Source organism: Sciurus carolinensis, unplaced genomic scaffold (assembly GCF_902686445.1).
Source record: "Sciurus carolinensis unplaced genomic scaffold, mSciCar1.2, whole genome shotgun sequence".
NCBI lineage: Eukaryota > Metazoa > Chordata > Mammalia > Rodentia > Sciuridae > Sciurus > Sciurus carolinensis.
This window is the reverse complement of record NW_025920213.1, coordinates 205,123-220,112: the sequence shown is the minus strand read 5'-3', so window position 1 is coordinate 220,112 and position 14,990 is coordinate 205,123. Positions and strand designations below refer to the sequence as shown.

The window sequence follows — 14,990 nt, the reverse complement described above, 5'->3', positions numbered from 1 at the left end:
TGTGTGGTGCCCGGCGCTGGGCAGTGGCCTGGTCCTTGTGGCGCCGGGCGGTGGCCTGGTCTGTGTAAACCTCGGCCAGGACGCCAGCTCCTTGGTAGAGGCTCTGTGACCCCTGTTGCCCTTGAAGTCCACCACGCTCCTGAGGGAAATGCGGGGCTCCCGCTCATCCAGGCTGGCCTGGACCTCGCCCGGGCTGCAGGCCGGTGGCCGCGTAGGAGCGCGTCTTAGCTTGAGGACGTTGTTTGAAGCAGCCTCGGTGGCAGGAGCCAGGAGCTGGGCGGTCAGTTGGGCTTGGGCCTGGCGCCCCCACAGCTCCATCCAGCAGGTGGCTTCCTGGCTGGTCGCAGCCCAGCTGTAGGATGACCGTCCTCCTCTGAGCTCCAACTCCTGCGTGATCGGTTCCTTCTATTCCTTCTTTGCGGGCTTCTGGCCCGTCCAAACAGCAGTTAGCGAGGTCCCGTTTGTCCTCTCTGCCTCCAAGGGCCCTCAGTCGCTGCCTTGCAGGAAAGGGTGAGAGCTGGCTGCAGCCCGTCGGGAGGACCCTGGCGCTGCAGGCCAGGCCTCCTTCTGGGAGGTCGGGCATCGGCTCGCCCGTTTTGGGCTCGTCCACAGTGGGTGGGTTTCCGCTCCCGTGCTGCGCTGGTCACACGGAGGCACTGACCTCTGCCCACGGTCAGCTGTGCTGGTGGCTGGGAGGCTGCATGGCCTCGCGTTGGGGCGGCTCTATTGGGCTAAGGAGGGCCTCCTGGCTTGCAGGTGGCAGCGTACTGGACCTCTGAGGGACTCCTGCACAGCCGGCTCCTCCCCAGAGCAGGGTCAGGACGCCCTCCTGCGACTTGTGGCGGGCAGCGGCAGAGCACCCCTTTCCAGAGTGCTGGCTGGGTTTTGGTTATTGGTGGTGGTTTTTGGATTTTTAGTTAATACTAACTTTGATCATTTAATTAGAATGGTGCCTCTGAGGTTTATTTACTTCTTATTTGTTCTTTTTAGATTTACATGACAGTAGAGTGTTTTGACATCTTGGCTGGTTCTCCTCTTCACAAAATTGTGCATTTGCTTCTTGGGTTTCGGGAGAGTTCTGTGTTGTTTGGTTCCTGTATTTAAGCGTGAATTTCTAAAACACACCTTTGTAAATTTAAGGTGGAATTTCAGTGTTGGCCACTTTGAACTTCGGTATATTCCAGACATGGAAACTAGAGCCGGATTTATTGAAAGCAACTTTAGACCCAGTGGAAACAAAGAAGAGTCTAAGATTATTTCAGATGTGGACGAGCAGGAAGCCGCCATGCTGGACACGGTGATAAAGGTCTCGGTGGCCGACTGGAAGGTCGTGGCGTTCAGTAAGAAGGGAGGACACCTGGAGTGGGAGCACCAGGTACCCAGAGCCCCGGCTGGACGTCTGCCCTGGCCGGCGGCCACCTGCGGGGGAGGGAACAGCAGCTCCAGGTGGCCCTCTGGTCTCACCCCTGGTCTCCTCCGTCCTGCTCAGTTCTGCACTCCGATCGCGTCGGCCTGGCTGGTCAGGGACGGCAAAGTCATCCCCATCAGCCTCTTTGACGACACGAGTTACGCGTCCCCAGATGAGGGGTCCGAGGACGAGGAGGACATCGTGGAAGCTGCCCGAGGGGCCACGGAGAGCAGCGTGTACCTGGGTGAGTGAGCGGCTTCCCACCTCCGATGGCGCCCGGGGGCAGCCCTGAGTGCTCTGCGCTGTGCGTGCAGCTCCGAGACCTCTGACTGCACTCCCACCTTCCTTTCATCCGAGACCTGTCCTGGAAAGTCGCAGAGACGGTCTCGCTGTGTCATGGTGAAGTTCCTCACCAGCCCGAGTCAGCCCGTCTGCTCCCACCTGAAAGTCAGGGTAATCCCAGCAGCTTGGGAGGCTGAGGCAGGAGTATGCCGAGTTCATAGCCAGCCTGGGTGACTTGGTGAGGCCCTGTCTCTAAATAAAATATTTAAAAGGTGATATGGCTCAGTGACTCGGTGGCCCTGGGTTCAATCCTCCATATCAAAAAAAAATTAGGATTTTGTTTTTCTTTCATGTGTCCATATAATTAATCTGAAAAACAAAAACATATGGGGTGCTTCTGGGTAACTGAAAAAACCTTTAGGCGTGCCAGGCACGGAGGTGCATCCTGCAATCCCAGCAGCTCAGGAGGCTGAGGCAGAAGGATGGCCTCAGCAACTTAGTGAGGCCCTAAGCAACTCAGTGAGACGCAGTCTCTAAATAAAATACAAAGAAGTGCTGGCTCAATGGTTAAGTGCCCCTGATGAGTTCAGTCTCTGGTACAAAAAAAAAGAAAAGAAAAAGCCTTTAGGGACTTAAAAATCAGCATACTATAGTGACATGGCCACATCAATGTTTGTAGCAGCTCAATTCACAATAGCTAAGCTATTGTCCTAGGTGTCCTTTGACAGATGAAGGATAAAGAAATCATGGTACATACGCAGAATGGAATGTTACTCAGCCACAGAGAAAAACGAAATCATGGCCTTTGCTGGGAAATGGATGGGACTGGAGAATATCATCCTAAGTGAAATAAGCTGATCCTAAGAGGCCAAGAGCTGAATGTCACTCCAGTACGCAGATGCTGACTCACAACATGGAGGGTGGGAAGAGCAGAGGTTCAGTGGATTAGACAAGGGGCAGTGGGGGACCGGGAAGGGGCAGACAGGATGAATTGGACATCATTGTCCTGTGTTCACGTATGAGCACACGACCAGGGTAAGCACACCAGGTCCAAGCACAGAGTGGGACACCACACTCCACGTGTGCATGGAGTGTCAGGATACAGCCCGTGGGCTGGCGTGTGAGAGGACAGCAGCAACAAAAACCCAGTGGAGTCGTAGGAAAGGAATGGGAGGGAGGGAAGAGGAAGTACTGGGGACTGAATCAGCCGATTACCTCAGAGCTTTTGTGGATACGCCAGGATGAGTCCTAATGTTATGTACCACTAAAAAGAACCAGTACAAAAGCAAGAGTTATCTATTTTGGAAAAAAAGAGCCTTTAGTAAGTTTTGAGAACTCTATTTTTCTTGCGGTGCTGGGGATCGAACTCAGGACCTTGTACTTGCAAGCACTCTACCAGCTGAGCTGTATCCCTAGCCCCCTAGTTTCGAGAACTCTTGACTCTGATTGCTTGAAGTAGTGAGGGTCAGTAAATGCTTGTAAAATCAACAGTGCTGCTGTGTGCACTGCCTCAGTCCAGTAAATGCCACACGTAGGGTGACGGCTTCGGGCTGGACGTCCACAGCTTGCTCCTAGTTGGTCGGGACGTCCAGCAGGGACGTCCTGGTTCTGGACTTCCTGTTGCAGGGCTCTCCTGGGATTTCTGGAGATGTGCTCTGATTCAGCGAGAAGCACTGTGCAGGGCCTGTGCCCACTCTCCCATTTTTCTTGGGAATTGTGGAGTCAAATTTAAGGCTTCTGCCATCTTTCTTCTTTGAAGATTGCTGTGTAGCATGCAGACACCTGGAACTGAGCTGATTTTGTAAATCAAAGTGAATCTCTTAAAAACATCGTTGGCCTGATGGACAGTGTTCTGGTTGGTTCAGGAATGTACAGAGGCCAGCTGTACCTGCAGTCCTCAGTCCGGATTTCAGAAAAGTTTCCTGCAAATCCCAAGGCCTTGGAATCTGTCAGTAGTGGAAATGAGATCATTCCTTTGCCAACAATCAAGTGGAAACCCTTAATCCGTAAGTGAATTACACACTTTATAAATACTGTTAAAGTACTGAGTACATTCTGTCTTTACTCTAATTTTGAATATTGCAGAGATGAGTTATTATATACCATATATTTTACCAGTAATTGGGAAGGCATTTCAGCTGTTGACAGTGAATTTTAACGATCATTTAGTTGTTTCTATAGAAGTAAGTGTTAATAAACTCTTTCTCTGAGAAAAACTCGAATTCACTGACTATGCCAAACTAATGCTTAGCTCTTAAAGTATTTATATTAAGAATATTCGGGTAAAAGATCTGCTGGTGGTCACACAGACCCATAATGACCTGAGCTCAGGTGACAGGTGCCTCCCTTTATCACCTCTGTGCCTTCCTCGAGTCTCTGCTGCTCACCGCAGGAGTTCGGTGCTTCTGCAGATGGCGTGCCTTTGCAGGCAGGAACCCCGGGCCCTGTGTGACTTGCGTCCGCATGTGAGCTCACTCGGTGACTGGGCACGTGCGTTTCCATCAGTGCATAGCAGTCGACATTTTCTCTTCCTGCAGATTCTCCTTCCAGAACTCCTGTCTTGGTAGGCTCTGACGAATTCGACAAGTGTCTGAGTAATGATAAGTTTTCTCACGAAGAGTACAGCAACGGTGCACTCTCAGTCCTTCAGTACCCCTATGGTAGGTGCGATTTCTCCTGGGTGGAAGATGCAGTTGCATTTGGCTTATTCAAGGACTTGAGATTAGTTAATAGAATTAAAATGAAGGGAGGTTGATTGGAGCATAGAAAAATATTTTGGGCCCAGCACAGTGGTACATGCCTATAATTCTAGCTACTTGGGAGGCTGAGGCAGGAGGATCACAAGTTCGAGGTCAACCTGGGCAGTTTAGTGAGCTCCTGCCTCAAAATTAAAAATAAAATAAAAGGGACTGGGGATGAAGCTCAGTGGCAGAATGTCCCTGCGTTCAATCCTAGTACGCTTCCCCCCCCCCAAAAAAAAAATCTCGGAGGAAGACCAAGCACTGATTCTTGCATTGAAATGATTGGATTAATTAGTAATGAGGTCATGAATAGGGAGGCCCTTAAATTTTTTGCTAATATTATTATTTAATATAAAGAAAATTTAAGATGCTTATGTCACAAAGGAAAATGCCTATATTTAAGGAAAATTAAGGGTGGGGTATGTACTTAGTGGTAGAGCGCTTGCCCACCACGCATCAGACCTTGGGTTCGATCCCCGCGAGAAGGAAAAAGTAAGGCAAAGGAAGGTGTGTGACAGAGAGACGCCCGTCTTGGTCCCCCTTAAGATCCTAAACCCCTTTCCATGTTCCCTGGAGATAACGGTTACTACCTGCCGTACTACAAGAGGGAGCGCAGCAAGCGGAGCACGCAGATCACCGTCCGGTTCCTGGACAGCCCCAGCTACCCGAAGAACATGCGCAGGAAGGACCCCGTTCTCCTCCTGCACTGGTGGAAGGAGATCGTGGGGACCATTCTGTTCTGCATCGCAGCGACCACGTTCATCGTGCGCAGACTCTTCCACCCTCAGCTGCACCGGGTGAGCCGGCAGCGCACGGTGGTGCTGTGGGCGGGGGCGGGGGCGGACGGCGGGTTTCACCCTCAAGTCCCGGCGGCCTGCACCGCCTGGCCGCGAGGAGGCGCTGCGGGGACGCGTTGCCGGCCTTGCATGGTGGGTGCCCCAGGCCGCGCGCTCTGGCCGCCTGTGCTTCGTCCCGCAGGCCCAGGGCACGGGAAGCCGAAGGCTGGCAGTAAGCCCTCGGCAACACCATTGCCACCGTGGGACCTTGTCCTGTGCCGCTGACGCTGGCTGCTCTGGTCACACACACACACACACACACACACACACTGCTCTGGTCACACACACACACACACACACACACACACACTGCTCTGGTCTCACACACACACACACACACACACTGCTCTGGTCTCACACACACACACACTGCTCTGGTCTCACACACATACACACACACACACACTGCTCTGGTCTCACACACACACACACACACTGCTCTGGTCTCACACACACACACACACACACACACACACTGCTCTGGTCACACACACACACACACACTGCTCTGGTCACACACACACACACACACACTGCTCTGGTCTCACACACACACACACACACACACACACTGCTCTGGTCACACACACACACACACTGCTCTGGTCTCACACACACACACACACACACTGCTCTGCTCTCTCTCACACACACACACACACACACACACACTGCTCTGGTCACACACACACACACACACACACTGCTCTGGTCTCACACACACACACACACACACACACTGCTCTGGTCACACACACACACACACACACACACACTGCTTTGGTCACACACACACACACACTGCTCTGGTCTCTCTCACACACACACACACACACTGCTCTGGTCACACACACACACACACACACACTGCTCTGGTCACACACACACACACACACACACTGCTCTGGTCTCTCTCTCACACACACACACACACACACTGCTCTGGTCACACACACACACACACACACTGCTCTGGTCTCTCTCTCACACACACACACACTGCTCTGGTCACACACACACACACACACACTGCTCTGGTCACACACACACACACACACACACTGCTCTGGTCACACACACACACACACACACACACACTGCTCTGGTCTCTCACACACACACACACACACACACACACACACTGCTCTGGTCTCTCTCTCACACACACACACACACACACTGCTCTGGTCTCTCACACACACACACACACACACACACACTGCTCTGGTCTCACACACACACACACACACACACTGCTCTGGTCTCTCTCACACACACACACACACACACACTGCTCTGGTCTCTCTCACACACACACACACACACACACACACACACTGCTCTGGTCACACACACACACACACTGCTTTGGTCACACACACACACACACACACACACACACCACCGCTTGCCGGCCGGCTGCTCCCTGCCCCTGCGGTGGCTCTCCTGCAGAGATCTGGATGATCTTTTTAATGCAGTGGGCATCTCCAGCCCTTGCCCTCTGGCACCCCACTGGGCACCTTGCACCTCCCTAGGCACACCTTCCCCTGCTGGGGACCTGGTCCTGGGATCCCGTTCTCTAGAGCAGCTCCCAGCAGGAGCCACCAGGAACCCCGGGGAGCAGGCCTCAGGCTGCCTGTTCACACGAATGGCCAGCCACAGCCTTCTGCTCAGCCGTGCCATCACCAGGGCCAGTTGCTCTCTCATCAGTCACCAGTCCTGCCTCAGCCTTCCTCCTGCATGTCCCAAAATTGTCATCTTCTCCATCTCCCTATTTCCGGTTCTCTGGAACACACACACACACACACACACACTGAAATTGCTCTCCCTGGTCACTCGGCCCGGTCCTCTCCTGGCTGCGGTCGAGTGCACGGTCCACACCTGACTCTCAGCTTTAAAACCCTGGGTATGGGGGCTGGGGCTGGGCTCAGGGGTGAGCGCTTGCCTGGCACGTGTGAGGCCCTGGCCTGAATCCTCGGCACCACGTAAGAATAGATAAATAAATGGAAACCAAGCCTGGTTAGGAACCCTCGTGGCTGTCAGGGTAAGGACTGGCCTTTCTGTAAGGTTTCGCCGCCTGCTCCACCTGCTACACACTTCTTCACCAGTGCCCGTCCCTCCCTGTCCAATTTTCCCTCCCTCCGGGAGCTACTGCCTCTGACCCGCCTCCTCTCCTGTCCTGCCCTGCTGACCCTGCAGTCCCTAAGCGTCCTGGGCCTTCCTACCTCCTGGCTGAGTGGGCTCCCTGCCTCTGGGACGACACGCCACCTTGCTGAGCGGAGTGTGTAGGTGACGCCGGCTGCCCTGGTGCTGACAGCTCAGTGCTGGAAGACTTGGTGACTGAGACCGGGGGCCACAGTGGTCCCCTGACCACAGTGCTGCCGCATCCTCTGGATCTGGAGGGAGGTTGATGAGGAGAGTGCCCAGCTCAGGGTGCTGTGGCCAGAGGCACTTGGTGAAGCCACGACAGAAGGAGAGTGCCCAGCCCAGGGTGCTGTGGCCAGAGGCACTTGGTGAAGCCACGACAGAAGGAGAGTGCCCAGCCCGGGGTGCTGTGGCCAGAGGCACTTGGTGAAGCCACGACAGAAGGAGAGTGCCCAGCCCGGGGTGCTGTGGCCAGAGGCACTTGGTGAAGCCACGACAGAATTAGCTGGGAAAGAGGAGTCTGTCTGTCCGAGAGTCTGTCCACACCCATGTGCACTTTATCCCTAGTCTCCTCACGTGTTACGTGTTAGCACACACGGGATGCACCCTCGTGGTACAGAAAGCCGCACGGAGGCCAGTGGATGGCTCTTGGAAAGGAGCTTATTTTTTAAACGTGGTGAAGGGAAGAGCTGAGTGTGGTGCTTTTGTGGTGGTTTTGTTTTCTGAGTCCGTGTGTGTTTTGGTGCTCTTACAACCTGAGACCGTACTGACTGGAGCTCAGGTCATCCTGGTAGTGACTTTCTTTCTTACCTTATCAGCAAAGGAAGGAATCTGAAACTCAGTGTCAAACTGAAAATAAGTATGACTGCACAAGTGACCAGGCCGGTGCCAGGAGCCGAGGCGACGCGAAGAGCTCAGGATACGTGTCTCGGTGAGTGTGCGCACAGCAGCAGGCGGTGGGGCAGACGGTGGCCGCTGGACCCCAGGCCTGAGCTCAGGGTCTTGTTAGCTGTGTTTAAAAGTGTGGCTCTGCAGGCCAGGCAGGCAGACCTGATCCTCAGGTGCCAGGGCTTGGAACCCACTCTGCCCCAGGGTGGAGATGGGGCAGTGGCTCTGCAGGCCAGGCAGGCAGACCTGATCCTCAGGTGCTGCCAGGGCTTGGAACCCACTCTGCCCCAGGGTGGAGGTGAGGCGGGTGGCTCTGCAGGCCAGGCAGGCAGACCTAATCCTCAGGTGCTGCCAGGACTTGGAACCCACTCTGCCCCAGGGTGGAGATGGGGCAGTGGCTCTGCAGGCCAGGCAGGCAGACCTGATCCTCAGGTGCCAGGGCTTGGAACCCACTCTGCCCCAGGGTGGAGGTGAGGCAGTGGCTCTGCAAGCCAGGCAGGCAGACCTGATCCTCAGGTGCCAGGGCTTGGAACCCACTCTGCCCCAGGGTGGAGGTGGGGCAGTGGCTCTGCAGGCCAGGCAGGCAGACCTGATCCTCAGGTGCCAGGGCTTGGAACCCACTCTGCCCCAGGGTGGAGGTGGGGCAGTGGCTCTGCAGGCCAGGCAGGCAGACCTGATCCTCAGGTGCCAGGGCTTGGAACCCACTCTGCCCCAGGGTGGAGGTGGGGCAGTGGCTCTGCAGGCCAGGCAGGCAGACCTGATCCTCAGGTGCTGCCAGGGCTTGGAACCCACTCTGCCCCAGGGTGGAGGTGAGGCAGTGGCTCTGCAGGCCAGGCAGGCAGACCTGATCCTCAGGTGCCAGGGCTGTGAACCCACTCTGCCCCAGGGTGGAGGTGAGGCAGTGGCTCTGCAGGCCAGGCAGGCAGACCTGATCCTCAGGTGCCAGGGCTTGGAACCCACTCTGCCCCAGGGTGGAGATGGGGCAGTGGCTCTGCAGGCCAGGCAGGCAGACCTGATCCTCAGGTGCCAGGGCTTGGAACCCACTCTGCCCCAGGGTGGAGGTGAGGCAGTGGCTCTGCAGGCCAGGCAGGCAGACCTGATCCTCAGGTGCTGCCAGGACTTGGAACCCACTCTGCCCCAGGGTGGAGGTGGGGCAGTGGCTCTGCAGGCCAGGCAGGCAGACCTGATCCTCAGGTGCCAGGGCTGTGAACCCACTCTGCCCCAGGGTGGAGGTGGGGCAGTGGCTCTGCAGGCCAGGCAGGCAGACCTGATCCTCAGGTGCTGCCAGGGCTTGGAACCCACTCTGCCCCAGGGTGGAGGTGAGGCAGTGGCTCTGCAGGCCAGGCAGGCAGACCTGATCCTCAGGTGCCAGGGCTTGGAACCCGCTCTGCCCCAGGGTGGAGGTGGGGCAGTGGCTCTGCAGGCCAGGCAGGCAGACCTGATCCTCAGGTGCCAGGGCTGTGAACCCGCTCTGCCCCAGGGTGGAGGTGAGGCAGTGACTCTGCAGGCCAGGCAGGCAGACCTGATCCTCAGGTGCCAGGGCTTGGAACCCACTCTGCCCCAGGGTGGAGATGGGGCAGTGGCTCTGCAGGCCAGGCAGGCAGACCTGATCCTCAGGTGCCAGGGCTTGGAACCCACTCTGCCCCAGGGTGGAGGTGGGGCAGTGGCTCTGCAGGCCAGGCAGGCAGACCTGATCCTCAGGTGCCAGGGCTTGGAACCCACTCTGCCCCAGGGTGGAGATGGGGCAGTGGCTCTGCAGGCCAGGCAGGCAGACCTGATCCTCAGGTGCCAGGGCTTGGAACCTGCTCTGCCCCAGGGTGGAGATGGGGCAGTGGCTCTGCAGGCCAGGCAGGCAGACCTGATCCTCAGGTGCCAGGGCTTGGAACCCGCTCTGCCCCAGGGTGGAGGTGGGGCAGTGGCTCTGCAGGCCAGGCAGGCAGACCTGATCCTCAGGTGCCAGGGCTGTGAACCCGCTCTGCCCCAGGGTGGAGGTGGGGCAGTGGCTCTGCAGGCCAGGCAGGCAGACCTGATCCTCAGGTGCCAGGGCTTGGAACCCACTCTGCCCCAGAGTGGAGATGGGGCAGTGGCTCTGCAGGCCAGGCAGGCAGACCTGATCCTCAGGTGCTGCCAGGGCTGTGAACCCGCTCTGCCCCAGGGTGGAGGTGGGGCAGTGGCTCTGCAGGCCAGGCAGGCAGACCTGATCCTCAGGTGCCAGGGCTGTGAACCCGCTCTGCCCCAGGGTGGAGGTGGGGCAGTGGCTCTGCAGGCCAGGCAGGCAGACCTGATCCTCAGGTGCTGCCAGGGCTGTGAACCCACTCTGCCCCAGGGTGGAGGTGAGGCAGTGGCTCTGCAGGCCAGGCAGGCAGACCTGATCCTCAGGTGCCAGGGCTTGGAACCCGCTCTGCCCCAGGGTGGAGGTGGGGCAGTGGCTCTGCAGGCCAGGCAGGCAGACCTGATCCTCAGGTGCCAGGGCTTGGAACCCACTCTGCCCCAGGGTGGAGGTGAGGCAGTGGCTCTGCAGGCCAGGCAGGCAGACCTGATCCTCAGGTGCCAGGGCTTGGAACCCACTCTGCCCCAGGGTGGAGGTGGGGCAGTGGCTCTGCAGGCCAGGCAGGCAGACCTGATCCTCAGGTGCCAGGGCTTGGAACCCACTCTGCCCCAGGGTGGAGGTGAGGCAGTGGCTCTGCAGGCCAGGCAGGCAGACCTGATCCTCAGGTGCCAGGGCTTGGAACCCACTCTGCCCCAGGGTGGAGGTGGGGCAGTGGCTCTGCAGGCCAGGCAGGCAGACCTGATCCTCAGGTGCCAGGGCTTGGAACCCGCTCTGCCCCAGGGTGGAGGTGGGGCAGTTTGGGATTTCAGTCTTTCTTTGAGTTCTGAAGTCTCTGTCTTGGGGATCGGCTTGGTGATCACCGTATGTGTTAGAATAGGAGGGACATCTCCAGATGCTCCTTTAACTCTGTTGCTCATTTCACCTTTCATTCTGTCTGCAGTAGGAAGGAGACTGGGGGGAATGCTAATCGATCAGGTGCTTTTAAAAGCAGCAGAGGAGATTAGCAGAAGCGGGGGCGCGGCGGTAAGACCACCGAATTCCATGGACACGGTTGACCCGGTGACACACAGTTGGCCTGGGCCAGTCTTGTACCCTTGCTGATGCAGATGCTGGCCGCAGGTCTGTGGCCCCAGCGCCTGCACAGTGGGAGGAGAAGGAGGGCCCCTCGCACTGCACCCCCGAGCCAGCAGGGCGGTGCGCAGGACAGTGTTGACCGGCGAGAGCGTGTGCCCTGTGCAGCTGCGGCTTCCAGGCGAGGACCGAGTCCCTGGGATCACCCAAGGCACAGCCGTGCCCTGGGGCGGACGCTGGCTGCGGTGGTTGAAGGGAGTGTGGTCAACAAGGTCACATCCGGGTCAACTCTTGGATCCCGAGAGCAAGATATTTAGAGGCGGGGCGGGGAGGGGAGAGCTTGGCATGGTGTCCTGCAGGCCTGCAGCAACCTTCAGCTTCGTCAGCTGTGAGGCGTTAACAGGGCGCTGCTGGGCAACGCAACCCTGGGGGCCCTTGTCCGCGATGTCCTCAGCACTGCTGAGCAGCAAGGTCTGCTTCGGTCCTCATCGTTCGGCCTGGCCATTCATCAGCTGGGACCTTAGACAAGATGACGCTTACACTCTTAGGTCTGTGACCACCTGTGACAGACGCGATCTGGAGGGTAGCTCTGTGCCCCAGAATAGGGCGGGAGCGGTGGGCCCTGGCTTCCAGGCGCAGGCTATAGGAGACTCCTGGACTGCTATTTGTAGGAGTGCAGATCATCACTCTGATTCTCTGGAAGCTAATTGGCCCAGGGAGGGTTGGGATCTGCAGCTTCTCCTCCTTCATGCCAAGTTCTAAGCAGCTGAGGCAGCTACTAAATTAGTATGGACTCACTTTCTGGAGCAGCACCTCACCTGGTCAGGGACCGTGCAGCCCCTGAGGCTGGAACGATTTCCACAGCCTGTGTGCCTTCACTGCACACGTCATCAGACCTTGACTTTCTGGAAAGACAAACACGAAGGCCTTCCCACACTCCTGACCCTGTGGTGCTGGTGAGACAAGAGTTCAATAACTGCACCTCAGCTCAGGTCTGACGGGCTCAGGGCCCCGTGGGACCACAGGCAGGTCCAGGAGAGCTTTCCAGAGCAGTGAGAAGACGGAAAGGAGGAAGGACGGGGTTCACCAGGTGCCCAGCAGCCCGCAGGCAGAGCAGTGAGCCCAGCACTGACTGCAGGAGTGAGTGACAGCGACAGCTCATGGGCACCTGTGCTGAGCACCTGGACTCGAGGCAGCACTGCCCACCAAGGCTTTGGCTCCTGAAGATTTCTGGCCAAAAAAGTACTTGAAGCCAGGCCTGGGGGTGCAGCCTATAATCCCAGTGGCCCGGGAGGCTGAGGCAGGAGGATCACAAGTTCAAAGCCAGCCTCAGCAATTAACAAGGCCCTAAGCTACTCAGTGAGACCCAGGCTCTAAATAAAATATTAAAAAGGGCTGTGTATGTGGCTCAGGGGGTGAGCACCCCTGGGTTCAATCCCCAGTACAAATAAATAAATAAATAAAAAGTACTTGAATAGGATTGACTGTATTTTTTTCCATAACATTTACATGTAATGAAATAAGATTAAAATACATTTACATTGAGCATAAAATGGAGAACATAGAAGTTTAGAGAATTAAGAATGTGGTGTTTTGGTAGATGATAGAAAGTATGGTGTACGACACATCAGAAATACATTTTCCATAGGAATGGGTGATTAATGAGAGCTTCCCAATTAAACAGCTTTTTCATTTTTGGCTTTTTTTCCCTAGAAAATATATAAGGTTTTGTTTGTTTCATTTACATGAACAGAAGAGCTACAAATGCAATTCATAGAATCCAGACTCCACTACTTATTAGAGGAGTTTGCTGGGCCCACGCGTCTTTGTGGATCACGACTGGACTGCTCCTCACCGCACGGCGAGCTGGTGAGCAGCTGCCAGCTTCCTAAGCCAGCCCTTCTGTCTCTCCAGCTACCTGGCAGACTTCGAGCCTGTTCAGTGCCTGGGCCGGGGCGGCTTCGGCGTCGTCTTCGAGGCTAGAAACAAGGTGGATGACTGCAACTACGCCATCAAGAGGATCCGGCTGCCCAACAGGTAGTGGCGCTCGCGGGCCCGGGCAGCCTGGGAGCTGACTCCCGGGCAGGGCGTCCCTCCTGGGCTCCTGACCACTGGAGAGAGCTCAGCGGGCTCGGGCAGCCTGGGAGCTGACTCCCGGGCAGGGCGTCCCTCCTGGGCTCCTGACCACTCAGCGGGCTCGGGCAGCCTGGGAGCTGACTCCCGGGCAGTGCGTCCCTCCTGGGCTCCTGACCACTGGAGAGAGCTCAGCGGGCTCGGGCAGCCTGGGAGCTGACTCCCGGGCAGGGCGTCCCTCCTGGGCTCTTGACCACTGGAGAGAGCTCAGCGGGCTCTGGCAGCCTGGGAGCTGACTCCCGGGCAGAGCGTCTGGAGAGACAAGCGGTCCTGGCGGCCAGTCTTGGCTGCAGGCTGCTGGGCAGCCAGCTGCAGGGCTGTGACCCATCCTGAGGGCTTTGCACCTGCTCGGGAAGCCTGCTGTGGACTCACCCCCAGGACGGGTGGTGACCGTAGGCTTTAACAGAGCACAGCCTCTGAAACACCTCTGGCCAGGGGCGTAGCCCAGTTGGTAGAGCACTCACCTCACCTACCATGTGCAGGACCCTGGGTTCCATCCCAGCACCACTAAAAAAACTAGCAAACAGGGAAAGTATTAATTAAGGGCTGGGGCTGTGGCTCACTGGTGGAGCACTTGCCTAGCGTGCGTGAGGCCCTGGGTTTGATCCTCAGCATCACATAAAAATAAAGGTATTGTGTCCACCTAAAAAGAAAAGAAAAGTATTCAGAACACTTGGCCACCACGAACGTTCAGTCTTCCTTTGATTTCTCCCGTTATCAGTTTACCAACAGGCAGTTTGGTCTGTGGCTTCCTTCGTGATGGCCTCAGCATTTCCCAGGTTGCTAAGAACATCGTCTATGGTGATACATTTTTAGCCTGTCAAAAGGCTCGATTTGAGTGAGGCGACAGTTGTGTTGGTAGTACTTACTTCCGGAAGGAAAAGAAACGCTAAGTAGATGCCAGTGCGTTTTGAAATGCAGGATTCACTGCACAGCTTTGCAAAATCATCCCCTGGGCTGACGCATCTGCCCCTCATTTCGGATCCCAGGGGGATGTCTGTTGTATCATTCCGCTTCCGTTACTGGATCTGAGTATTTCTGCAGATGTGGGCGGCGCTGAGCGTCTTCTCTCTGTTCCAGGGAATTGGCTAGAGAGAAGGTCATGCGGGAGGTGAAAGCCCTGGCCAAGCTGGAGCACCCGGGCATCGTCAGGTACTTCAACGCCTGGCTGGAGGCGCCACCCGAGGAGTGGCAGGAGAAGATGGACGAAGTGTGGCTCAAGGACGAGAGGTGAGGGCCTGGAGCTCACGCACTCTTCTGGCTGGTTTTTTGCTCACTTCTATAAGTTCAGGGGGTCTTGTTTTTTTAAGAAAACAGTAGAGTTCTGTGCTTGGGTTTGGAAAATTCTCTTGCCACCTGTTAAATGAGACTTCTTTTTTCAAATTTTGAGTCAAGAGTTCCCTTTGCATTGCGATTCAGGGATTCATGGCTCTCTT

The 14,990-nt window shown here is 56.4% G+C and overlaps 1 protein-coding gene across 2 annotated transcripts in view; it reads left to right on the top strand.

Moving 5' to 3' along the window:
• Positions 1 to 14,990, top strand: part of Eif2ak3 (eukaryotic translation initiation factor 2 alpha kinase 3) — a 58,108-nt gene that overhangs the window by 31,112 nt on the left and 12,006 nt on the right. Inside the window, exons 4-11 of one of the 2 annotated variants that reach the window (XM_047538006.1) lie at positions 1,141 to 1,375; positions 1,490 to 1,652; positions 3,556 to 3,696; positions 4,228 to 4,350; positions 5,008 to 5,228; positions 8,231 to 8,343; positions 13,336 to 13,458; positions 14,635 to 14,784. In XM_047538006.1, the coding sequence (XP_047393962.1) occupies positions 1,141 to 1,375; positions 1,490 to 1,652; positions 3,556 to 3,696; positions 4,228 to 4,350; positions 5,008 to 5,228; positions 8,231 to 8,343; positions 13,336 to 13,458; positions 14,635 to 14,784 (1,269 nt within the window). The remainder of the gene's footprint in view (positions 1 to 1,140; positions 1,376 to 1,489; positions 1,653 to 3,555; positions 3,697 to 4,227; positions 4,351 to 5,007; positions 5,229 to 8,230; positions 8,344 to 13,335; positions 13,459 to 14,634; positions 14,785 to 14,990) is intronic. The other variant, XM_047538007.1, reaches the window with a different exon arrangement.